Source organism: Eucalyptus grandis, chromosome 8 (assembly GCF_016545825.1).
Source record: "Eucalyptus grandis isolate ANBG69807.140 chromosome 8, ASM1654582v1, whole genome shotgun sequence".
Taxonomy (NCBI): domain Eukaryota; kingdom Viridiplantae; phylum Streptophyta; class Magnoliopsida; order Myrtales; family Myrtaceae; genus Eucalyptus; species Eucalyptus grandis.
The window spans coordinates 59,557,687-59,582,692 of NC_052619.1; the positions used below are offsets into that span (position 1 = coordinate 59,557,687).

Here is a 25,006-nt window from a genome sequence, read left to right on the forward strand (position 1 = left end):
AAACGAACTATCTCCCAGTCAAACAGACAATCAAGTAATCAAATAGGGATAGAGAGATGAGCAGCAAAAACAACATCTACTCGTATATACATTTTTATATTGGATTAACCAACAAAGGATCGTTTCCGATTTACAAGCCCAACAAAAGGGCTGATTCATCCTTTAAGCCAGACAAAAAAAAAAAAAAAACTAGGCTAGGCTAATCCAACTATACATAAAAAGAATCATCGAGTTTGGCACTACCGTTACTCGGATCCAGCGGACTCAAACTCCGTCGAGTCATAATCGGAGGTGTACGAGTCGATCACTGGTGAAGCGGGGGCAAGATTCTCTACTGCACCGTCATGAGGGTCCAGCTCCATGGGATCCCAGTCGGCGTCCTCGAGGCCCCTACTGGGCAGCCTATCAAAATCTTGCAGAGGACCGATCAGCAGATCGCCATCCCGGATGAACCACGTCAGGAATCGATGGGGTATCCATTCCCCCGATCCCTTATCCACCCAGATGGTGGAGAAATACTTATCGTAAAGATGCACCTGACCCGGGAAGCGGTGATGCGCTACAACAGTATCCCAGTCCTTAGGGTTCCTGAAACTCACTGGCGGAAGCGCCATTCTAAGAACCTGAAAGTGGTTATATAATAACCAGTGAGATAAAATCTCGGTGAGTCCTCTCCCTAAGCTTCCGGTTAGGACACCAACTCAACTCGGGGTATCTCTCCAAAACCACCCCTCAAACAAAACCACGACCAACAAAGCAATAACCAACAACCAATAAATAACAACAATGAGGGCCAACTAACAATCAAATAGTATGTTCGCATACAATCTTACTTGGTATGCCATACCCTGCACGTTATATCTTAGCACAATACACGCAATGCACATGGCCATTAGATGATGCAATTCATCAATCACATACAAGTCGCGTCACAAGCAATCTTACTTGGCCGTTGCCACACCCTGCACATTATCAATTTAAGCGTGCATACCATAAACAATGTGATCAGCTCATACATAACCGGAACCAATGATGCCATAATTCTCATATGCTCTTGCACATTAGTGCGTCACCTATAACACATATCAACCAATCACACATGTATCGATTATAAGGTAAAATCATTATGACACATCACATACCATGCCACACAATTTTACCTCATAATAACGCGTAACTCTCTCCATGACTTAGACACCTTCTAGTAATTACGGCCCATCGGCCACACCCAACTCTCCAGTCGACGATCATCCGAAACCCCCATCGGTCATCTGATAAAAATCGGGCATTGTCCCGCCCCGTCGGGCACGACAACGTCTAGAACCCCCGCCTAGACGACATTCCATAAAGGAGCATCGGTCTGGCCTCAACCGCGACTTGACATCCGGACCCCCGCTGGGCATCCGATAGAATCGAACATCGCCCCCAAACTCCCGTTGGGTGATGGGTTTCACTTAGTGATTACGTAAGCATACCACTACAAATCACTTTTTATCTTTGAGCATTAGCCAATGCACACATGCTTGCATGTACAGTCTCAAATCATTTTCTTATAAAAGCGGTCCATATCCAATGTCCCTCTAACAAATCATTTTCTCATTTTTGTGAAAACCATACAATTCATGCGGATGTCCATACATTTATACATCTATTACCCCATAAGATCAAAACACAAGAAATTAGACAATTTTTCGCTTCTGGATGAACAGTGCATGTAAACAGTGCACGTGAACAGTGCGTGAACAGTGCACTATGAACGGTGAAATTCCAGAATTAAATAATTAATAAATTAAATTCATAAATTAAGGAAATCATTAATTAAGGCAAACAATCAATTAATTAAAAGATAAGTGTTCCAAAGTCTTACAACTTGTCAAAATGCATTTCAATCCTAAAATTTGCAAAAATGCATTTAAGTTCTAAAACTTGTCAAATTGTTTCAAACGAGTCCTAAAATCGACACCGTTAGAATTTTCTGTTAAAAATGCGACGTGGCATTTTAAATTATTTTTTATTCATTTAAAAATAAGATTTAAAAACTAAAAAAATCAAATTTATTCATTTTATCTTATTTTCACCAAAAACTTTAAAAAAGTTAAAATATTTATTAGAAAAAACAGCATCTCCTCTCCCCGCCGCTACCACCGCCACCCATTGTCGCCAATCGCCGAAGGGGCCGGGCGACGGTCCGCCCCGGGGGGGTGGCCGGGCTCGCCGGCCTCGGCGAGGGCCAGCAACCATCGCCCGCCCGGGCGAGGCCTCACGGCCCCGTGAGGGCCGGCGGCGACTCGCCTGTGGGGCGACGGGCCCAAATCGGGCACCCTCACTCAACTTGGCGCGAGTGCCCAAATCTGGGCTCGACGAGGCCTTGCCTAGGGGGCGACGGTCACTGGCCCCCCTGTGAGGGCCGGCGGCGCGGCCCGGCCACCCTCGCCCAAGGCCGGCGACCGTCGCCCGGCCCCTTCGGCAATGGGCGGCGGCGGCGGCGGGGGAGAGGAGCCGCGCTGATTTTTTTTTTTAACAATTTTAAAATAATTTTTTTAACTTTTCTTTTAGTTTTTGTTGAAAATAAGATAAGAATAAATTTAATTTTTAGTTTTTTAAATCTAATTTTTTAAAAAAAATGGATAAAAATTAATTAAAAATACACCTGGAAAATAAAAAATTATTTAAAATGCCACGTCGGTATTTTTAACGAAAAGGCTAACGACGTCGATTTTAAGACTCGTTTGAAACAATTTGACAAGTATTAGGACTTAGATGCACTTTTTGCAAGTTTTAGGACTGAAATGCATTTTCGTTACAAGTTGTAAGACTTCTGGAACACTTATCCCATTAATTAAAGCTAAACATGCTTAATAACACATAAACCGCAATTAAGCAATATTAAGCAAGATTAACCTAAATTAATCTTAACCATCTATCTAACCACCTATCTTAGAGCTAATATAACTTGATTAAACCTCCTAACCAAGATTAGTCCTAACTAAACCAACCCTAAGCAAGTTTAGGCGCTAATCGACGAATTAGGAGCTAAACTCACTCGTTAAGTGGGCTGGAAACACGGACGCGACGGCAACGACAGAGGTTATGCACGGGGACCTCAACCACAGCAATCCAAGGCGGTCCCAAGGCCAAAACAGCAGCAACAAACTCTGCCTCTCACTGCAACTTTGAAAAACTGAACTGCTAGAGGAGGAAAGGAGTTGGCCAAGTTGATCGAAGCTTCGGCGAGGGGTTGGTCGGCGATCGATGGCACTTGGGGGTCAAGGGAGACTAGCTGGTGGCTGGGTTGGGCGAAGGTTGGGTCGAAACAGGAAGAAATAGGAGGAAAACATTGAAATGGGCAGAATAAAGCAATGTTAGGCAGACAAGAGAGCGACGGGCTTCTGGCCGGCTGGAAGGTCAACCGGTGGCTCTATCCGGCGAATGGCCACCATGAGGTGTATGGACTGGGCCTCCTGAGCATGGTGGTGGGTGGCACGGGCGGTGATTTGCATGGGAAGACAACAAATAACTCAGGTTTTTGGAGGAAGGTCTGTAGGAGAAGAAGAAGAAAGGGACGGAAAATAGGGGAGAGAGGAGGCTGCGAATTTCTGGGGCTAAAAGGGGAGAGAGATTGAAGAGAGAGTTGAAGTCAAGGCCTCATTAAGGCTCTTCAAAGCTTGCTTCAAGTTCCCATGCACATGACCTCATCTTCTCACACTTCTTTCGACTTATTCACATAATATTTATGGGCAAAATGATCATTTCCACCTTGCACAATTTCCAATTTGCCCTTGAGCTAAAATGATGGGCAAGCCTAAGAAATTGACTAGGAAACGAAGAGGAATAGGCTCGGGAATTAGTTGGGCTCGAAATGGCTTAAGGTTAGACATTGGGCTCGAAAGGGTAAAATGGTTGGTTGGGTCCAATGGGCTCACTTGATTGTCTCGATCTACTATGGTGGCTGTCCCACCTTGGGCATGAGGCCCACACTGACCTTGCTCGGCCCACGTCCTCACAGGCTCGTTTCGTCGATCCGTAAGTCATTTTTCCCAATACTGTCGACTATCGAAGTAGCATCATTCAATAGTCCATCCCGGATGTTCCTGAAAATTTGAAGTCCAATCTTGGATTCTCATGCCATGTCAATTTCGCTAGAATGTCATTTTGGTAAAACTCAAACTAATAGGCGGCTTCGAGAATTCCCGCGTAACCGACTCGTGCCAAACCACGTTCAAGACATCTCGACACATAGACGTTATTGACTACATGAAATTGTGGAGAATAGATTCTTATTTCGAAGTACACGATTACCAAGAATCAACATTAGGTCGTTTGCGGGTTCGATAACATTAAATGGAATCACCTGTCGTCCATTATGTTATATCCGCAAATCGACTTCTAGTCGTCCCTGAAATCGGCTTGCCTATCTACAGGATCATCCTCACGCAAGTCTCACAGTCAAGTCGTTTTCCCAAATCAAGTTCTTTAGTTACATGAGTTCTGTCCTCATTAGCCTTTCTCTTCAATGTCAGTATCTCTTGAATGATCAATTCCGAGTGAGATTAACCAACAATGCATTAATGAAGTTCACGTTCATTCATCCCTCAAAAGGCTCAAATTTCAGGATGTCACACAATGGCTCCCCTCGTCGGGGCTTGCCCTCGCCCAGTCGGGCCTCACCTGTGGCGAGCGAGGCTAGCTGATTGGTTGTGGCCGGTGGCCAGTCATCCCTTGTGGCTGGCCAGCCACCGGAAAAGGCAAGGAAGAAAGCCAAAAAGAAAAGAAAGAAAAGAAAGGAAAAAACAAAAATAAAAATAAAAACATAAATAAGAATAAAAATTCAAAAAAATATTAAAATTTTATTAAAAATTATCCACGTAAAAGTCCGGCGGTCCTACGTGACACTACCGGTGTCTACGTTAGCATTTTCCGGCCAAAATTGACCGAATGGATTAAATTGGCAATAAGTGAAAATGTTTATGACTAAATTGACAAAGATAAATAATTTAAGACTGAATTAGCAAAAGTACAATAGGTTTATGACTTTTTGGACAATTTTCCTGAGTTCTACACCCATGATGAAGCTACAATTACTCCTCATTTGAGCGAGTTTTTTACTGCTAATTTACCACGGTTCTAATAGGAGTAACACCCAACATTATCTTACGTCACGGCATGGTCAGACCTACATTACAGGCAAACTAAGGCTTTCTGAAGTTGAAGAGCAACTAAGGAACTTGAACCTTGGAATGACTCCCCAAGTATTTGAGAATAAGCCCTATATAAACAAATCAACCCCCTGGGGGTTTTTCCTCGTCAAATTTCTCAAAAAGCTTGGAGGAGAATTGTGGAGTTGTATGCCCTTTTCAAACTCAAATCTTGTTGGGCTATCAAGGAGCTTCAAGATAGGAATTTTAGGACAGTTTTGGTGAAATTGACGGTTTTGGTGAACATTTCTACAGGAATGTTAACTTTGCCACGTTGCCTTCTTGCTTTTAAGATTATCTTTTCATTTTGCCGTACCATCAAGACAAAATTTGAGAATCATTAAGTGGGTTGAAAATCGAAGCCTGAATTTCAAGAAAAAAAAGATATGAAATGGATGCTTAGGCGATTTTGCCATTCTGCATTCATAGTTTCTTCACCGTCGGAATTTTTTATTTTTTATTTTTTTAATATATTTTAGCAAATTGGAAGCAAACAGAGATTCGCCAATTAAGAGAAGGAGAAAAAAAACCAAAAACACCGAACGTAGAAATTAGCAGCTCATCGCAGGAATTTTGTCCGGCTTCTTTCCCGGCGCCCAGAAATCTTTCCTCCCTTCGGATTCTCGAGGAAATCAGGCAGGCCTAAGAAAACCCAGAGCTTTGTTTGTCGAAAGCCGAAGAAGAAACAGCGATGCAGAGTCGGAACCAGGGGAATTACCGGAACTCGTGTCTGACGATGCACTAGCCATGGGCTTCTTTGCTCGTGTACGGGATCAAGCGCATCGAGGGCAGGTCTTGGCCTGCCCCAATTCGAGGTTCGGTTTAGCGACTCTTTTTCGTAATTGGAGCCATCGAGTTTGACATCAATTCGATCACTGGAATCACCCATATCAAATCCAATAGCACAGAAAACAACCAAAACTCAAGAGCACCAATAATGGCGGCGCGTGAGAGCGCGTGCGTCAAGAAGCGTAAAGTGTGAGAAGTCACCAGTGACGAGATGATGAACGCGGTGTCGTCAAATCGATGAAACCACAAGAACGCATTGGCTAAGAGTCCTGAGCTTCGAACGGCAGTCAAACCGTGGTGAACTTGCTTGCCGGTGATGCAGCAGTACTCAAAGGCGTAATGACGACATTCGTCACAACAGAGAAACGAAAGTCCAGAGCAATCGCTCTGATACGATGATACAGAGAAAAGATTTAGAAAAAAGCTGTATATTGCATTAAGGCATGAGGCCAAAATAAATAGGTACAATGAAGCCTAATCTATAATATATTTAAAAAAAACAATCCCAGAGAATACACAAAGAATAATTTTATATTACCCTAGAATATATACAGAATCATTAAGATAATATATACAAAATCCCTAAGATATTGTATCAACAAGGACGCGATAGAATTAAATTTATGAATGGAGATATGACAAAATATAATTCTTAAATTTGATTTATAGAATTTGATTACAAAATTAAAACTAATTGATACAACGAATTAAACTAATGCACCATCGAAAATTGAATCAAATTTAAGAATCTTGCCCTTCAAGTTTTAATGAAACATCAACAATTGAAAAAGTCATTAAGGTGCGATAAACATTAAATTTATGAACAAGAAGTCGATGCAGAAAAGCTTCTTAAATTTGATTCACAGAATTTGACTATAAAAAATTAAAACAGATCTAAATCACATTGTACGACGTAAATAAATGAAGAGAGTCAAATTGAGCCATCTAGAGAGAATAATTTGTACGACGTAGATAAATGGCAGTGGCACCGCTGTAGTGACTACGGCTAGAAACGCCACCTTTGCTGGGTTGATGGTGGCTTCTTAATCAGAATATACAAAACTAAATGAATAATCTTAAAATAAAAAAGAAATTATAATCACCGAAAACATCAAAAGATAACAAAGTTATTATTATCATTACCCAAATCTTTTTAACTGAGATAATTCGCGTCTTGGGTTTTTTCAGCTTCAGGAAGAACCTGACACGGCTCAATCACCCTACTCTTGATGACCTGATAGGAATCGAAGCTAAGATCATACCGCATCCAGTGATCCTCTTCCCACCAGTTAAAGTAGACTTCCGGGATGCGTTCCATCACCTCTTCATAGAGCTCTTGCAGAATGCCCTTCCTTATTGTGCTACTTCTACACGGATAGAGCGCAAGAACAAATTCCTCTGGCATGTCGTAGAATTGGAGACGGTTGAGGTTAGCGAGGGTCAGGCCGTGAAGGACCAACACTAATGATTGCCAGTCTAAGTGCCTGCACCCGTGAATGGAGAGACTTTGAAGGCAAGGCATTGCCCGACTCTTCACCAACACAAATCTCAAATTTTCCAGCTTGACGAGCCATAGATCCTTGAGCTTTGGAAATCCTCCATCTCCAAAAACCAACGTTCCCCCATTGAAGGCATTAGTCAGTTCAAGCTCCACGAGATTGGGTAATTTCTGGAGAGCAATTAGGGGGCTAGATTCTAATTTACTCCATCCCAAACGCACTTTGACCAGATTGTTCAGCAGAGGAAGCCAATGAGGCAGCTCCTTCAAACATCCTTCAATATATAGAACCTGAAGGAGCAGGGGAGGTGAAGATAGAAAATCCAAATCAATAACTTCAGACTCACTTTTTGCAGCCACATCTAGTGATCGAAGGTTGGTCATCTTCTCGAGGGAGTGGCATAGTTCCTTTGCATCATCTTTTTTCAGATCCCTTACACCGAGCCTCCTTAGTTGACTTAACTCTCCAAGCTCTCGCATTATATTTTTACTCCAACAACCTCCAGCTTTAATACAGGACAGTTTCTGCAGTGATGCCAGTGCTCCAATGCCCTGGGGAGCTGTAAATCCCTTTCTAAGTCCAAACGGTACAGAAGTGGTGATTTCTGCATAACTGTACACCAACAGAAACTGTAGTTTCTTGAGTTTAGTTATCTCCACAGGTAACTCAGAGACCAACGTGTATTTAAGATCCAGCGTCTCCAGATTTTGGAGTTTCCCAATTGACCTAGGAATGATGCGCACATTGGTCTCTCTTAAACTTAGATACTTCAAGTGGAACATAACTACTATTTGTTGGGGGAACTTGTGAAGGGATGAACCTCTCAGATCTAACACCCTCAGCAGCTTAGAGGCACTTGGGAAGAATTGCTCGTCCAAGCTAGACAACATTCCTAACTCAAAAATGAGCAGGGAGCGTAGGCTAGGGAGATTTAGCTGGTTCAGTGAGTTGTTGCAAGTGTATTGGACTGACATACGCCGAACTCTTTCGTGCAATTCAGTTTTTTGCTCAAATGCAAATGAAACGAAGTTTTCATCTCTTAACTTAGAAAGGATACTTTCACGCATTAGGTCATGTACCCTACAACTTTTTAGCCTTCCGTCTAAAGTTGTTTGTGCAATTTGCACCAAATTTCTGTTTATAAGCTCTTTCAGGTATCTTTCAGCAACCTCCTCCTGTGTCAACCCTTCTCTTTCCTTAACAAGTCCTTCTGCAATCCACAGACGGATGAGTCTCATACACTCAATCACATGATCCTCTGGAAATACTCCCAAGTACAAAAAGCAGCTTTTCAAGTTACAATCTAGATCATTGTAGCTCAAGCTGAGAATTTTCCTAAAATTTTGCATCCTGTCATTGCTTTCTAATTCTGCACCAAGGCTGCGAGAAATCATCTCCCATTCCCGAACATTTTTTGCAAAGAGAAGACTACCAATTGCCACTATGGCAAGTGGCAAACCCTCACATTTTTTCAAAATTAGTCCAGAAAGGTTTTCTAGATCAGGAGGACAAGATTTCCCACGGAAGGCTTTCTCACAGAATAATAACCATGATTCTTTTGGAGACAAGGGCTTTAGGGTATAAACTTTTGATTGGTTGGATGAGTCAGTAGCAATGTCGGCTATGCGAGTGGTGATTATTATTCGGCTACTGCAATTGCTATTAGGCATTGCATTTTTTATAGCTTCTAGTACTTCCAAGTTCCATATATCATCTAGGACAATGACATACCTCTTTTGCTGCAGAAAGTCTTTCATTATCTGCTTGAGCCTCATGCTATTCATTGATTCTATTCCTTGAGGGGCCGGTTGCTTAATTTCTCCATGAAGTTGTTCAATCATGTCCCTCAAAATCTCCTGAATCTTATAAGATTGTGAGACACCGATCCATGCATGGCTTTGGAAGTAGGTTTTTACTCGCGGATTGTCGTAGACTCTTTTTGCTAGAGTGGTCTTACCTGAACCCCCCATCCCTGAGATTGACACCACTTCAAGTTTGGGTTCTTCGTCAACCAGCCACTTAATAAGCTCTTCTTTCGGCTCGTCAATCCCCACCAGTTTACCTTCCTCGATTAGAAAAGCATTCTCCCTGAAGTAGTGCCATGAGGTGCCTCTGATGGATGCGCTAGCACTTTGCTCTGTGCAATATGACTTGAAGTGGTATCGCTGATGCCCTTCGCTAATGCTGCTGACTCTTGACTTGATATCTGTTATTTTGGAGGAGAGACGATGGCGTGCTTTCAAGTTTTTTATGGATGGCTTGATCTTGTGAAAGTACCTCATAACCCCATCTCCATGATCTCTTGCCAAGTTGAGCGTGAATTCGTCCAGTATATCCTCCACATCGAATGCAACATCTCTGACATGTTTCACCCACACCTTCAACTCAGGGTCATCTTCTTGTGACGAGTCAGCACATTCTAAGAAGGCCTTCATACGCTCAAATTCATCTCTGATGAGTTCAATTTCTCCACGTACCCCTTTCAATAGTTTCACCTCTTTCTCAACGAACATAGCAAGCTTCTCAATCAAAAAGGACACTGCGGAATCTGCCATCTCTTTTGCTCACTGATCTCACGAGATCAGAACTCAGGCTAGAAGAAAATAGGTTATAGCAAATTGCTAGCACTGTCTGAGGCCAAAAGAAAGAATCCTTTGAATGAACATCCAAATGGGCTTGAGCTCAACTATTCGGCTAAGTCTTCCAATGACTTCTCAGCTCCGATGGTACAGCTCTGATTGCGATACGAAGCAAACTGCCAAGTAAAGCCAGCTGCATTTCATTTGACCCCAATGGCAGACTTTTATGTTGCCGTGTTGCATTGATGATTCCAGCCGACAAATGGGACTTGGCAATTGCTACTCTTGTGATGTGACTTATGTGGACGCGGGATTTATGTGGATGCGTGCTCGACGAAAGCCTCCTGAACTTTCGCCGAAACGGAATTCTTCTCTGGCGACGAGGTTGCCTTCTTGCAACTATAGAAAATGACTTGTGGACGAAACATTGATCTTGAACCGAGGCCTTATGTATCCAAGGAAAAAACGGATCTCTATTTTCCCGGAAAAAAAGGTTTGACATTTTCTCAATGGGTTAAGTACTGATTTACTCCTCTAACTCGCTTTTTGTGTGCCTAATTTTTTAGACTTACTGAAAATTCTAAGTCTTTCCGTTTTTGGCCGTTGACTATTCCGTCAAATTGCTTAGGTGGCATAGAGAGCAACCCCTGAACCCTTGCCGCCCTGCTCCACCTAGGTACCTCTGAATCAGCCTAATTGTGGCTTGTGGACGCATGGAGGATGGCTAACCTCAGAGGAGAAATGGATAAAGCACATGTCCTAATCATCTGTTGGAGTTTCATGTTGTTGGGTTGTCCCGTTTGAAGAAGTGTTTGCACCGATTCATGTGCTAGATTTGCTTTGGTGGGGGCATTGATCCTTCCCACAAATCTCCTCCTAAATAATTAAAATCAGCTATTATATATTATATTTTAGTCACCCCATAACCTTGGCATATATTACAATGCGGAGGCATTCTAGTGTACAAGGTGGACTATACGAGTATTATTGCATCGGTGCCTGGACTATGGATTAATATGCACCGCTAAAACTAGTGGATCACAATGAATTTCGCACGAGACTTGTCAAATTGAATAGTTCAAATGCACACGATGCATATACACAATTTATACAGTAATTTCCACGTCTTACTATGATGCACGTTTGGAACTTATATGTCCGAGATACTTAAAATGGGTAATTCATATAAAGATGGTGCATAGCAACTCATTCGCTTGGAGGTACAGAGCCGAAGTTATGTCAAAATGATGAGGCTTTGTTTTTTTTTTTTTTCATAATGATCAAATTGTTTAAAAATCAATTGCGCATACTAGATGATCTATTGACTGACATGCGATGACTTAGTCATCAACAATAGAAACATGCAACCCTATACAAAAATTCCATCAAAGCGTGTGAATAATCTTTCATAGATATATAGTGTATGATTTTACATTGAAATTAGTATTGTGAAAGTATTGTTTAGTCCTCTAACGTCATTCCTCGTGTTCCATGTCAAACATACTCAACGATAAACAAGTTCAAAATTAAGTGTAGGAAATTTTGTTCGAAAAAGGCATCAAAGCATATAAGGGAGACGAAATGAACATCGGTTTAGATGCATTGGAAAACAAATGTACATCATGGCTGTTAGAGATATTTAGATATCTCTGGCCATGAGTGAAGAACACATGAATCGATCTAACCGACTTTGATGCCACAAAGATATATTATAGATTTATCTATTGGCTAACCAGTTCATTTGGAAGAGTTTCATGCCACAAACACACACACACACAAAAGGAAGACGATGGGACATAGCCTTTGAAATCATGACAAATAATTTCTTGATTTCATATAAGGATAACAAATTATTACTAAGAACTCTTTTTAATTTGTTAATAGCATGTTCAATCAGATGTTAAACATTTGGGGTTCTTACCTTGAAAATTTCGTGATTTTACATTCTGTTGTAGAATTGATTCATTGAAGTGAAATCTTTACAAAACCGAATTATGTCAATAATTTGCTTGGTTTCATACAAGGGCAATAAATTTTCACCGAGAAGTCCTCTTTGGTTTGTTAATGGCGTGTTCAAGTAGATGGAGAACATTTGGGGTTTCAACCTTTGAAGTTTCGTAATTTCACCTTCTGCTACAGAGATAATTCATGAATTCCTTGCGAAACCTATATTGTCAAATAATTTGCTTGATTCCATGTGAGGTAATAAATTTTCATGGAGAAACTCTTCTTTAGTCTGTTAATAGCTTGTTCAATCGGATGGGGAACATTTGGAGTTCCTATGTCTTTACAAAATCGAATCATGTCAAATAGTTTGCTTGATTCCATACAAAAGTGATCGATTTTCGCTCACAACTCCCGTTGGCAAACCTTCAAAGCCAGTCTTTTTAAAGAAGGATTTTTTTGGGGGGTGGTGGGACCGAGAAGAAAAGAAAAAGGCAAAATTTTATAAATTGTCGAAGTGGGGGCTTCGCCTGTACCCATGCAATCATCCGATGCACTTTATGCATGGCCCACTTCGAACCACCCAAGCACTCAAATAATAAATTGCACTGCTGCATTGATGATTCCTGCCGACAACGAGATTTGGCCCATTCATGGTCATGAAATGCGAAAATCCTCCCGAGGGTAAATTTTTAGAGCATATGGCCGTCGTAGTAGGCTCTCACAAATTGTTAATTCTCCTTATCATCGTAGTAAATTTTATCTATTTATTTTTATTTTGAACGAAAATGAGGAGAATTGCCAAAATAGGGAGAATGGCTACTCATAAGAGAATTTATTACCGACCACGGACAACTTCTGCCAAAACACACAATGGAATTATTCTCAATGAAAGCTGTTGCTTTATGCAATTATAGAAAGCGCCTTGTGGAAGAAGATTTTATTTTGACATGAGGGGCCTCATGCATCCAGGGAAAAAGCATCTATATTTTTTCTTAGTGGGTTACCTACGATTCAACCCTCTAAATTTCACTATGTGTCGTTAAATCCTCCAACTTACTAAAATTATTGTATCAAGTCTTTCCATTATTGACTGTTGACCATTCTGTCAAATTGCTCAAGTGGCATGGTGAGCGACCCCTCAACCCTCGCCATGCTGCATTGCCTAGATTCCACCCAAATCAGCGTAATCACAATATGAGGAGGCATGAAGAAAGGCCAATTTGAGATGAGAAATGGATAAAACACAAGTCTTAATTGTCTAAGCAATTCCATGTAATTGGTCAGGTTGTCTAGTTTGAGAAAGAATTCGAAGTAATTTATCCACCAGATCTACTTTATCATGGGGGCTTGATCTGTACCACATTTCTCCTACTAAGTAATTAAAATTGACCGTTGAATATCTTATTTTGATCCGATATGGCTAAGGTCTTCTATATGCCTAGGTGACCAATTTAAGTCACCCTATGACCTTGAACATTTGAGAAAGTTCATGTATATTGCAGTGCAGAGTCATTTTAGTTTGAAAAAAAGAACCATAATACCCAACTCCACTGAGGTGCAATCATATGAGCCCAATTTCTGTCCTCTGGATCAATCATCACAATAAATTACACACAAGACCTACCAAATTTAATAGTTTCGATGAACAAAAGGTATGGACCCTTTTGATACAATAATTTCCACGTCATATCATGACTTAAGCATCATACATTAATTTATCTTGCTCAGTGATCTCGCGGGATCAAAGCTTACTCAAGAAGAAAAGAGGGTAGAGCAACTTTATCTAGTACCGGTTGAAACCGAAAGAAAGGATCCTTTTGAATGAATGTCCAAATGCGCTTTGAGCTCATCTACTCCGCAAAGTCTTCCCATGATCGTGCAAACAAAGTAAAACCAGCTGCGGTTGGGCCCCAGTGCAAAGTTTTATATTTTGAGAAAATGTTGGGTGCTTGAGTAGTGCTAAGTAGGCCATACTTTTGAGCCATAGGCTAATTGTCACAGGCGCAGATGGGGCCCGTCCTTTAGAAATTTGAGAAGTGTTTAGTCACTCTCTCTTCTTCTCCGTTGCTATCTCTACACTGGCTTTCCCTTGCTTTTAGTCTGCAAATAGCTGTTCAGTCAGATACGGAGCATTTGGGTTATTACCTCGAAATTTCGTTATTTTGCCTTTTGCTGCAGGGATGATTTGCTAAAGTGAAAGTCTTTACGAAATTGAATCATGTCAAATAATTTGCTTGATTCCATATAAGGACAAAATTGTTTTAGGAGAATTCCACTTAGATTTGTTAATAATGTGTTCAATCTGATGTTGAACATTTAGTGTTATTATCTTGAAAATTTCGTAATTTTTAACTTTCATAATAGAGATGATTTGTTGAACTGAAGTCTTTACAAAATTGAATCATGTCAATAATTTAGTTGGTTCCATACAAGGGCAATAAATTTTCACTGAGAACTCCTTTTTGGTATGTTAATGGCGTGTTCAAGTAGATAGGGAACATTTGGGATTCCAACCTCGGAAGTTTCGTAATTTTTCCATCTGCTATAGAGATGATGCGCTAAAATGAAGTCCTTACCAAACCATACAATGTCAAATAATTTGCTCGAGTCCACTTAAGGACAACAAATTTTCACGGAAAAATTCTCTCCGGTCTATTAATGGCTTGTTTAATTCCTACGTCTTTAGAAGACTGAATCATGTCAAATAATTTGCTTGATTCCATATGAAGGCAACCAATTTTCATTGACAACTCCCGTTGGCAAACTTAAATTAAATGCAAGGGAAATCCATTAGGGGTGAGCATGGTCCGGATTGGGCGATCTACCCTCTAAGGGCCTAGACCAGTGAATTGGTCCTCAATTTTGGGACCAGGGTCGACCCTATTGAGCTTAAGACCAAGGACCAGGGCCGATGGGTTCGATCCGATTTCAAGGTCAACTTGGGACTAATCGATAATTTTTTTATTTCATTTTTAATACTCATTGAAAAAGCGATTGAGGACAAGACCGACCTAATGAGTTCGGTCCGATTTCAATGTCAATTCGAGACCATCCAATAATTTTTTATTTCATTTTTTGTACTCTTTGAAATGGCAGCCGAGGACTGGACCGACCTAATGGGTTCAATGAAGAGCGAGGTCAACTAAGAAAAGCAAGCGGTGAGGGTCGAGTGGGGTGAGCGTCAAATCAGCGAGCATTGAGTGTCTGGGGTCGGTCCCGGGGTCAAATTATGGTATGGCCAACTTCGCACTACTCTGGCACTTAATAGTTTCTTACACTGTTGCGTTGATTTTTCCTGCCGGCAGCAACATTTGGGTAGTGGAAAGTGCAAGACAAAACGAAGTAAGAACTATGCTTAAAAAATTTCTTATTCTAATATAAATGCAGATGAAAATTCTCCCAAGGGTAAATTTTTAGAGCATATGGCCGTCGCAGTAGCCTCTCACAAATTGGTAATTCTCCTGATCATCATAGTAATTTTTTGTTTTTATTAATTTGAACGTAGATAAGGAGAATCCCCAAAACTAAGGAGAATGGCTCGTTGCGAGAAAACTTACCAACCACGGACAACTTCTGCCAAAACGCACTATATGCTGTTTTCATGCAACTCCAGAAAGCGCCTTGTGAACAAAGATTATATTTTGTTATGAGGGGCCTCATGCATCGAAAGAAAAAGCATCCATATTTTTTCTTAGCGAGTTAGCGATTTAACTCTCTAAGTTTTACTCTTTGTGTGGTTAAATCCTCCAACTAATTGAAATTATTGGATCAAAGTCCTTCCTTTACTGGTTGTTGACCATTCCATCGAATTGCTCAAGTGGCACACTGAGTGACCCCTCAACCCTTCCCACCCTCTCCGCCTAGGTTCCCTGAATCAGCTAATCACGATATATGGAGGCATGTAGAAAGGCCAATTTGAGATGAGAAAATGGATGAAGCACAAGTCCTAATCATCTCACTGATTCCATGTAATAGGTTGTGTTGTCCAATTTGAGGACGAATTTGAATTGATTTTTGGGTCAGATCTACTTTGTTGTGGGGGGTTTGATTTGTACCACATTTCTCCTCCTACTTAATTAAAATTAGCTGTTGAATATCTTATTTTGATTTAATATGGTCAAGTAATCAATATGTCCAAGTGACCAATTTAAGTCACCCAACGGCCTTGAAAAATTTGAGAAAGTTCATGTATATGGTAGTACATGGGCATTCTAGTTTAAAAGGAGGACCATAATACTCACCTAGCTGAGGTATTATCACACGAGCTTGGTGTTTGCCCTCCAAATCCATCTACACCACTAACATTTGTTCATCACGGTAAATTACACATGAGACCTACCAAATTTAATAATTTCAACGAACACAACGCATGTAGGCCTGTTCAATACAATAATTTCCACATCATATTGTGACATAATTTTCATACAATAATTTGTCTTGCTTCATGATCTTGCGAGATCAAAGCTTGTTGAAAAAGAAAAGAGGGCAAAGCAGCTTTATCTAGTACCGTTTGAAACCGAAAGAAAGGATTCTTTTGAATGAACATCCAAATGCGCTTTGAGCTCAGCTTTATCTGCTGCGTTTGGGCCCCATTGCAAAAGTTTTTTCATTTTGAGAAAATGCTGGGTGCTTGAGTAGTGCTAAGTAGGCCATACTTGAGTCCATTGGGTGATTATCACGGGCGCAAATTGGGGCCCGCACTTTAGAAATTTGAGAAGTCTTTAGTCATTCTCTCTTCTTCTCCGTTGCTCTCTCTACGCTGGCTTTCCCTTTGCTTTTAGTTTGCAAATAGATGTTCAGTCAAATGGGGAAGGTCGAGGTTCTTACTCGGAAGTTCCGTAATTTTGCCTTTTGCTATAGAGATGATTTGCCGAAGTGATGTCTTTACAAGACCGAATCACGTGGAATAATTTCCTTGATTCCATACCAGCGCAACAAATTTTTACCGACAACTCCACCTTGGTTTGTCAATGGCGCATTCAACAATTTGATTTGGAGCTAATGAAGTAATCCGGGCCGTGTTGAAAAAGTCGGAACAAAGATAAAAATGAAATTGAAAAGACCAGCACAGAGCCCACCGCTCGACCGGCAATGGTTGACTTATATGTCCTCATCATTGACTCGATATTTTGTGATTTTTTTTTCCTGGATTATATTGATCATTTTTCCATCGTGAACTCTCCAAGAAAAGACTCTTTTACCTTTGAATGAACATGCAAATGGGCTTGAGCTCGTCAACTTGGCGAAGTCTCCCCATGGGTTCTCCACTCCGATGGTACAACACCAATCGCGATACGAAGCAAACTGCCAAGTAAAGCCAGCTGCATTTCATTGGAGCCTAGTGGCAGATTTTTAAATTGCACTGATGCTGCATTGATGATTGCAACCGACAAGTGAGGCCTGGCACTTTGCTACTCCTGTGACTCGTCAACTCACAATCCAGTCAGCAGTGAAAGCAGGCGAGACAAACGACGAGTGAGGCCGGAACGCACCGTGGAATTCTTCTTTTGTTAACGCCATTGCCTTCTTGCGTCTCTAGAAAACGCCTTGTGGACGAAACATTAATCTCGATTTGAGGCCTTCCGTATCTCGGGAAAAAACATATCTCTATTTTCCTGGAAAAAAAGTTCGACGTTTTCTAAGAGGGTTATGTTTTGAATTACTCCTCTAACGTTCGCTTTTTGTGTGATTGAGTTTTTTTAAATCTAGTGAAATTGTTGAGACAAGTCTTTTCGTTAGTAGCCGGTCAAATTGCTTGAGTGGCATAGTGAAAGACCCCTGAACCTTTGCCGCCTTGCTTTGCCTAGGTACCTCCGAATCAGCCTAATCACGATTCGTGGAGGCAGGAGGGTGGTGAACTCGAAATGAGAAATGGATAAAGTACAGGTCCTAAACATTTGACCCAGTTTCATGTTGTTGGGTTCTCCAGTTTGAAGGAGTGTACGAACCGATTTATGTGCCAGATCTAATTTGTTGGAGCACATTGATCCCTACCACATATCTACTCTGCAAGTAATTAAAACCAGCTATTAGGTATCATTTTTGATTCGCTGTGGTCAGGATAATTAATAGGCCCAGGCAACCAGTTTAATTCATCACATAACCTTGGGAAATTGGAGAAATTTCACATTTATTGCATTGCCAAGGCACTCTAATTTATAAGGAGGACTCTAATGTTTATCGATGTGAGTATTATCACATGAGATTAATGCCTACACTCTAGATCCATCTGCACAACTAAAACTCATGGATTGCAATGAATTGCACATGAGAATGGTAGTTCAGATGGACACAAGGCATACACACCTGATCCATACGATAATTTTCATATTTTATTATGACGTATGCTTAGAACTTATATGTCCAAAGTACCTAAAATAGGTAGTTAAACTAAAGATGATGCATAATAACTCATTCGCGAGGAGTTAACCAGCTGAAGCTATGTAAAAAAGGCCTTCATGCGCTCAAACTCATCTCTGACAAGTTCAATTTTTTCCACTCACCCCTTTCAATAGTTTCCCCTCTTTCTTAACCAACATTACAAACTTCTCGACCAAAACAGACGCTGCAGATTCTGCGATTGAAGGACAAGCTAAGTTGATAAAGCAGGAAATTGAAAAGCTCTGGTTGCAGGAGGAAATATATTGGGGCATGCGCTCAAGAATTAAGTGGTTGAAATGGGGAGATAGAAATACCAAGTTTTTCCATGCAACTACTATCCAGAGAAGAAATAGAAATAAAATTACCTTGCTAAAAAACGCAGCAGGAGAATGGGTGAAAGAGGAGCAGCCATTGAAGGATATGACGGAAGCTTTCTTCAAAATCTTTACTTGTCAGTGAAGGCTCGCCATTTTCAGCCTATCATTCAACAAATACCAACCACAGTTGATGATATAATGAACTGGAGGCTAGTAAAATCTGTGACAATTGAGGAAATTACTGAAGCCATGCAACAATTAGGAGCTAATAAAGCCCCTGGCCCAGATGGGCTCAATGGGTTGTTTTATCGAAATCACTGGCCAGACATAAGTCAGACAATTTTCAGCGAGGTTCATAATTTTTTTGAAATAGGACACTTGAATCCCAGCCTAAACAGAATCCAAATCACCCTTATTCCCAAAAATCCAAACCCAGAAAAGCTCGAACACTTCTGTCCCATAAGCCTCTGCAACTTTGTATACAAAATCATCTCAAAAGTAATAACGAACAGACTCAAACCCTTGCTACCTAGCCTTATTGCTGAAGAGCAAAGTGCCTTATGGGGGGGGGGAGGGGGCGACAAATCCAAGATAATATATTGATAGTACAAGAGGTATTACACAAGTTGCGTGCACGGGAGAGGAAGAGTAAGTTCCAAGCTATCCTAAATCTTGATATGCAAAAAGCATATGACAGAATTGAATGGGACTTCCTATAGGAATGCTTGTCTAAGATGGGATTTTGTAATCAATGGGTACAATGGGTAATGCAATGCGTGTCCACGGTTTCTTTCAGCATTAACTTCAACGGAAAGCCTCTACCTTTCTTCAAACCATCCAGAGGGCTTCGGCAAGGTGACCCACTCTCCCCTTATCTATTCATTTTAGTGGCCAACGTCCTATCTCATCTAATGAAACAAGCAGTTGAGGATGGTACTCTTCGAGGAATAAAACTAAACAGAAGCTGCCCTACTTTATCACACTTACTCTTCGCGGATGATTCCATTTTCTTTCTTCATGGCACTGTATTGGAATGTCAGAATTTGGCAGGTATCCTACATCAATATTGTTTTGCAACAGGACATGCTATTAATCTTAAAAAATCAGGTATCTATTTCAGCAAGAGTTGCCCAATGAACCTGAGGAAACATATGACTGAAGAGCTACGAGTCTCAGAAATAAACAAAATAGGGAAGTACTTAGGTATTCCCTCGGATTGGGGAGGTTCAAAAAAAGACATATTTGCATGGATTCTTGCCAGAGTAAACAAGAAGTTAGAAAATTGGAAGGTGTTGACACCTAAATTTTGGCGACCTAATTAGTCATTTATTGCATTAAAAATTATGGGTCAATTTTATCCCTGAAAAAATAATTAATTGCATAGCATATAAATTTAAGTGCATTTGCATTTTTGCATTTGTTTATTGGACCGGTGGCGGATAAGTTCAAATTAATGATTCCGAGCTTTAAATTGACAGGCTAGACTAAGCCCAGAAAGCAAATCGAGTTCGGCCAGTATCATCCGGAGATATTTTACGGATTTATCTTTGTGATATTTCAATTCAAAAGTAAATATTACGTTTGGAAAAAAAATAAATATTACGTTTCGAAAAGAAATTTTCGTGGATATGAATTTAGAAAATTTAAAAATTCTAATCCCTGCCCTATAAATAAGTAAACATACGTAGGGTTTAAGGAGGCCACACAATTGAACACACGGCCGCACAAAATAGAGTTTTTCTTTGGGAAGTTTCCTTCGTTCCTTTGGAGAATGAAGTAAAAAAGAGAGAAAAAACAAAAGTCAGAAGCAAAAAGGAAGCAGCAGAGAGCAGAAAAGAGAAGAGACAGAAAGGGGACAGCAACGTACAGAGAAAAGACTTGTGCAGCAGGGAAGAAAAAAGAAGAAAACAGAGCAAAGCCTTTCGTCTTCTTCGCGGACTCCCTCCGCCCGAGTGTCGACGTTGCCCCTGCACAGCGCAGCCGCGCCCCTCGCCGGCCACCACCGCTCCGCCTGCAGCCCATCGTCGCGCCACCGTGACACCAGTCGCCAACCACCGTCGCACCTACCGCCGCCTGCAGAGCCCTCGCGTCGCCGCCACACCAGCGTTGCTGTCACGCCGATCCGGGAAGCCCCCAGTTCGCCAGCCTCCGCCTTTGATCGACGCCCGCACTCGGAGTCTCGCCGCACCACTGAGACCCCGGTAACCCAAGTTTTCGCTTCTGTTCCGCCCTGCGACACCCGCCTCTACAGCAGATCTCCGGGCCGTCCTCGGCACCGATCGCCTGTTTATGCTCCGCCCACCTTCTGCTCGCGTCCAGCAGCCAGAACACTGCACTCGAATCGGCCACCGAGCCCACGACGCCTGCTTTGCCGCGGTCAGTCCTCTACTCGAGTACCTGCGTCACCCCCTCCGCGCCTAACGCCGCTCCTCAGCCGCGAATCGCCGCGCCACAACCGCCAAGCCCCCTGCCGCTGGGCTGCCCGATGCCACGGGAAGCCCACACCACCGGTCCTGCCCCGCCGGACCCAGCGCCTGCTGTGCCCTCACTGGAGCTCCTCGCCGTGCCTGTCCACTTCGCCGGCGACTCCCTCACCGGAGCGACCATCACGTTGCTGCTTTGCTTGGAAGGAAAAAAAAAAAAAAAAAAACAAAAGGAAAATTAGGTAGTTTTCCTTTTATTTTATCTTTATTATTTTTTATAGTCTTTTTCTTATATAGTTTTTTCTTTTTCTTATATAGTTTTTTTAGTGTAATTATCCTTCTAATGCAAAATTGAAGGTGCATGTTATGAAATGCCTTTAACTAGTGATTGTCGGTCCGATTTTCGAGCTCGAAATTCGACTCGAAAATCGCTAATCGATCTCGCTCAAGATCCGATTCGTGATTTATGTGAAATTGACCAACCCGATCTCATGCGCGAGATATAGTTCGTCGATTTGGAAATCAATATGGCTTGATTTCTTTGTGGTGATACTTAAATTAGTTTTCTTTATAAAAAAAAAAAATCAAAAAATGTAGTTTTAGGGTTTACATGCTCATAATAGGTATTTTTATTTTGAATTTTCAAAAAAAAATCAAATCAATTAATTTAGGTTGCTAGTTTTCTTTAAAACTTGGATTGCATGTTTAATTATTTGGCAATTATTAATTTCGAAATAAAAAAAGGGAAAAAAGAAAAGCACAAAAAAAAAGTCATTATGCATATGTCATGTAGAATTAGGACACATTATTTGCACGTCATTGCATATTAAGATTGCATATTATAGGTTTAGATAATTTCTCCTAAATAGATTACATGCTTATTAGGAAAATAAAAATCATGTGCACGTCATATAAAATTAGTTTCATACAATGCACGTCATTTAGTGATTTTTGTTAGATGCATTTAATTAGAAATTGCCCGTCATTAGAATTAGGTCATTAGATTAATTTAGATTGCATATTTAAGTGTTGCATTTCTTTAATTTCGAATCTCATGGAAAATACAAAAAAATTATTTTTAGAATAAATCCATCTCATGATTCAGGATAGACTACATGCTTATTTATGTCATATCGCTTAGGTCATATAACTAAGTCATGTTGCTATGTCATATCATTTCATGTTAAATTAGTGACATGCATTGCAGAAAGCATGATTCTCATTAATTAAGTGAAAAAAAAAAAGAAAAAAAATTGTATGTTAATTAGAAATCATATCTAGGGTTGTTGATGTGAATTATGATCTAACAACCGAGATAGTTTCGTTGCTATGAGGTAAGTCTACAATTTATTCATTTGCTTTCTTGAGTGTTAAATTGGTGGTTTGCACACTTGCATAGTCACCTCACATGCTAAGAATTAAAATCAATCAAAGCCCCTTGACAAACATTTTCAAAATAAAAAAAAGGTACCGAAAAGCGTTAGAGAAATCTAGCGTAATCAAATCCCCGTACCCAAATCTACGGTTCGTAAGAGTAAAAGTAAATCTCCCATTACTTTGCTTGGGTTTCTAATCAACCACAAAAATATATTAGTGGCGACTCTTAATTTAAAAATCAATCGCATGTTAAGAATTTGAATATAAGTCGCGAATTGGTATGGGCTTGGGAGAGTCCGAGTTAGGTCTAGACTTAACAATCCATTAGCCAAATCTTAGGTGGTTCAACCCAAAAAAATTGGTCGCGACAGAAGGATAATCTGCTTTGTCTAAATCAGGGGAAAGGAGATCCTAATCAAATCGGTGGTGCAAGCCATTCCTCAATACGCTATGTCCATTTTCAAAATCCCGGTGTCGATATGTAAAGCTATCGAAAGGAAGATTGCAAATTTCTGGTGGCGGAATGGAACCAAAGCTGCTGGATTCACTGGAAAAGTGGGACAACTTAAGACTCAGCAAGGAGGAAGGTGGCCTCGGCTTTAAAGACCTCCTGGATTTTAACAAGCGATGCTAGGGAAGCAAGCATGGTGAATATCTCAGCAACCTTCTTCAGCAACCTTCTTCCATTCTAAGCCAACTAATGAAGGGCCTCTATTATCCACAATGCGACTTTTGGAAAGCAGGAAAAGGGTCCCGGCCTTCGTGGGGGTGGAATAGTATCATTTTGGGGAGAGACTCTATAGCTCCTAAAATTATGTGGAATGTCAGCAACGGACAGCTTATTTCGGTGAGAAATGATAAATGGTTAAAAAGCGGACCAATTGGCGGGCCAGCTACAAGATATGAGCGGGAGAAAGTGGGAGCTCTCAGAGACCAAAGGGAAGGAAAATAGAACGAGGAGTTGATAAGGTTGTTGTTCGATGACCAACGAGTTCGGGAAATCCTTGAAACCCCTATAGGATCACCTAATTCAACGGATAAAATGGTGTGGATAAAGAACAGAACATGGATTTATTCAGTTAAAAGCGGATATCTCTTTATCAGAAATCAAGCAACACATCAGGTATACACAATAGCATCTTCCTCTCACCAAGCAAAATCAGACCTCTGGAAATGTATTTGGAAATCTAAAACTCTATCCAGAGCAAAACAGTTCTTATGGAATGCTTGCCACAATGCACTATCTACAATGGAAAACTTGCATAGACGGAGAATTGTACTTGATCCGCTATGCCCAATTTGCAAAAACGAAGCTGAGTCCACTGAGCATGCCTTACTGCTCTGTCCTTGGATAGTCAAGATATGGCGAGATAACCCCCTGCACATTCACATATCGAGACTCGGGTTAACAAGACTCGACAAATGGCTCTATTCACAAACAGAAAATCCAAACAGTGCGCAAAAGTTCGACCTAATCGCCACTACTATGTGGTGTATCTGGAAAGACCGAAACCGGTTCATTTTCGAGCATCACCTCTGTATTCGCACAAGACCCTGTCCAAAGCAATAGCCTTGTATGAAAACTACACAGCATGCAACAAAAAAGCCACAGAAACGACGCTCAAAGACACCCACAAGCAAAGATGGCAACTGCCGAACAAGGATGCCCTAAGCATTAACATAGACACGTCCTTCTTCAAAGAGGAAATCACAGAACTAGACCAGGAGGGGAGAAGAGAAGCGGCAGAAACTAGATCCATACCAGATCTGCAGGAAAACAGGGGCGCGTCTCATGTATGTGATGTCGGGAATGAGGGATCTGCGCAAGCTATGGAGGAAACCCAATTGGAGAGAACGAGTATACACCGCGGGGAATAGAGAGGTGCGGCCGTGAACAGGGGTGCACGAGGAGAGGCAGTGAACAGAGGCGCACATCGCGTGGAACGGCGAGGTGAGGCCGCGAACAGGGGCGCGAGAGGCGAGGCCCTGTACAGAGACGAAAGAGACTTCTCTACTTCCCGGACGAACGGCTATATGCACGAACTGGAGGAGATCAGAGACGCAGAACCCATATCCAATAGAACAACCTCGCTTCAGGGTGAGCTCAGAGGAGAGGCCACGAACAGGAACGCAAGAAGAGAGGTCGCGAACAGAGGAGCCATCGGCTGTCTCTGTCGCGACTCTTGGGGCCGCCTGGTTGCTGGATTCTCCAAAGTCGTCGATGTCTCCTCAGCCGAACACGCTGAAGCCCTTGCCCTTTTGGAAACCCTAGCTTTCCTTTCCCTCCGAAGCTCATAGGACCCTCCAAGTACATTCTGACAGCTTGTTACTCGTGCAAGCAGTTCATGAACAGTTAGAACCAACGTGGGAAGTCGCAGGAGTGGTGGACTGGATCCGAGAAAAGCTAAAACAATTTTTGGGCCTGACTTTGACCCACTGCAGCAAGGAGTCCAATAGGCCTGCAGACTGGACAGCAAGAGCACAAAGAAAGAACTACCT

At 41.4% G+C, this 25,006-nt stretch overlaps 1 protein-coding gene across 1 annotated transcript; it reads right to left on the reverse strand.

Annotated features, from left to right (window-relative positions):
- Positions 1-245: 245 nt before the first annotated feature.
- On the reverse strand, positions 246-10,242 carry LOC104446734 (disease resistance protein RPM1). The gene is made up of 3 exons (XM_039300198.1): positions 7,186-10,242; positions 6,081-6,371; positions 246-623 (listed from the first exon to the last, which is right to left on the reverse strand). The coding sequence occupies exons 1-3, from the start codon at positions 10,036-10,038 to the stop codon at positions 246-248; spliced, it is 3,522 nt and encodes a 1,173-aa protein (XP_039156132.1). The 5' UTR covers positions 10,039-10,242.
- Between the last annotated feature and the right edge of the window lie 14,764 nt (positions 10,243-25,006).

Coding starts and splice junctions, on each gene's coding strand:
- LOC104446734 (XM_039300198.1), bottom strand. CDS start 10,038: ATGGCAGATTCCGCAGTGTCCTTTTTGATTGAGAAGCTTGCTATGTTC. Junction 6,372..7,185: donor GGGTGATTGAGCCGTGTCAG/GTTCTTCCTGAA, acceptor TCATCGTATCAG/AGCGATTGCTCTGGACTTTC. Junction 624..6,080: donor TGCTATTGGATTTGATATGG/GTGATTCCAGTG, acceptor AACCACTTTCAG/GTTCTTAGAATGGCGCTTCC.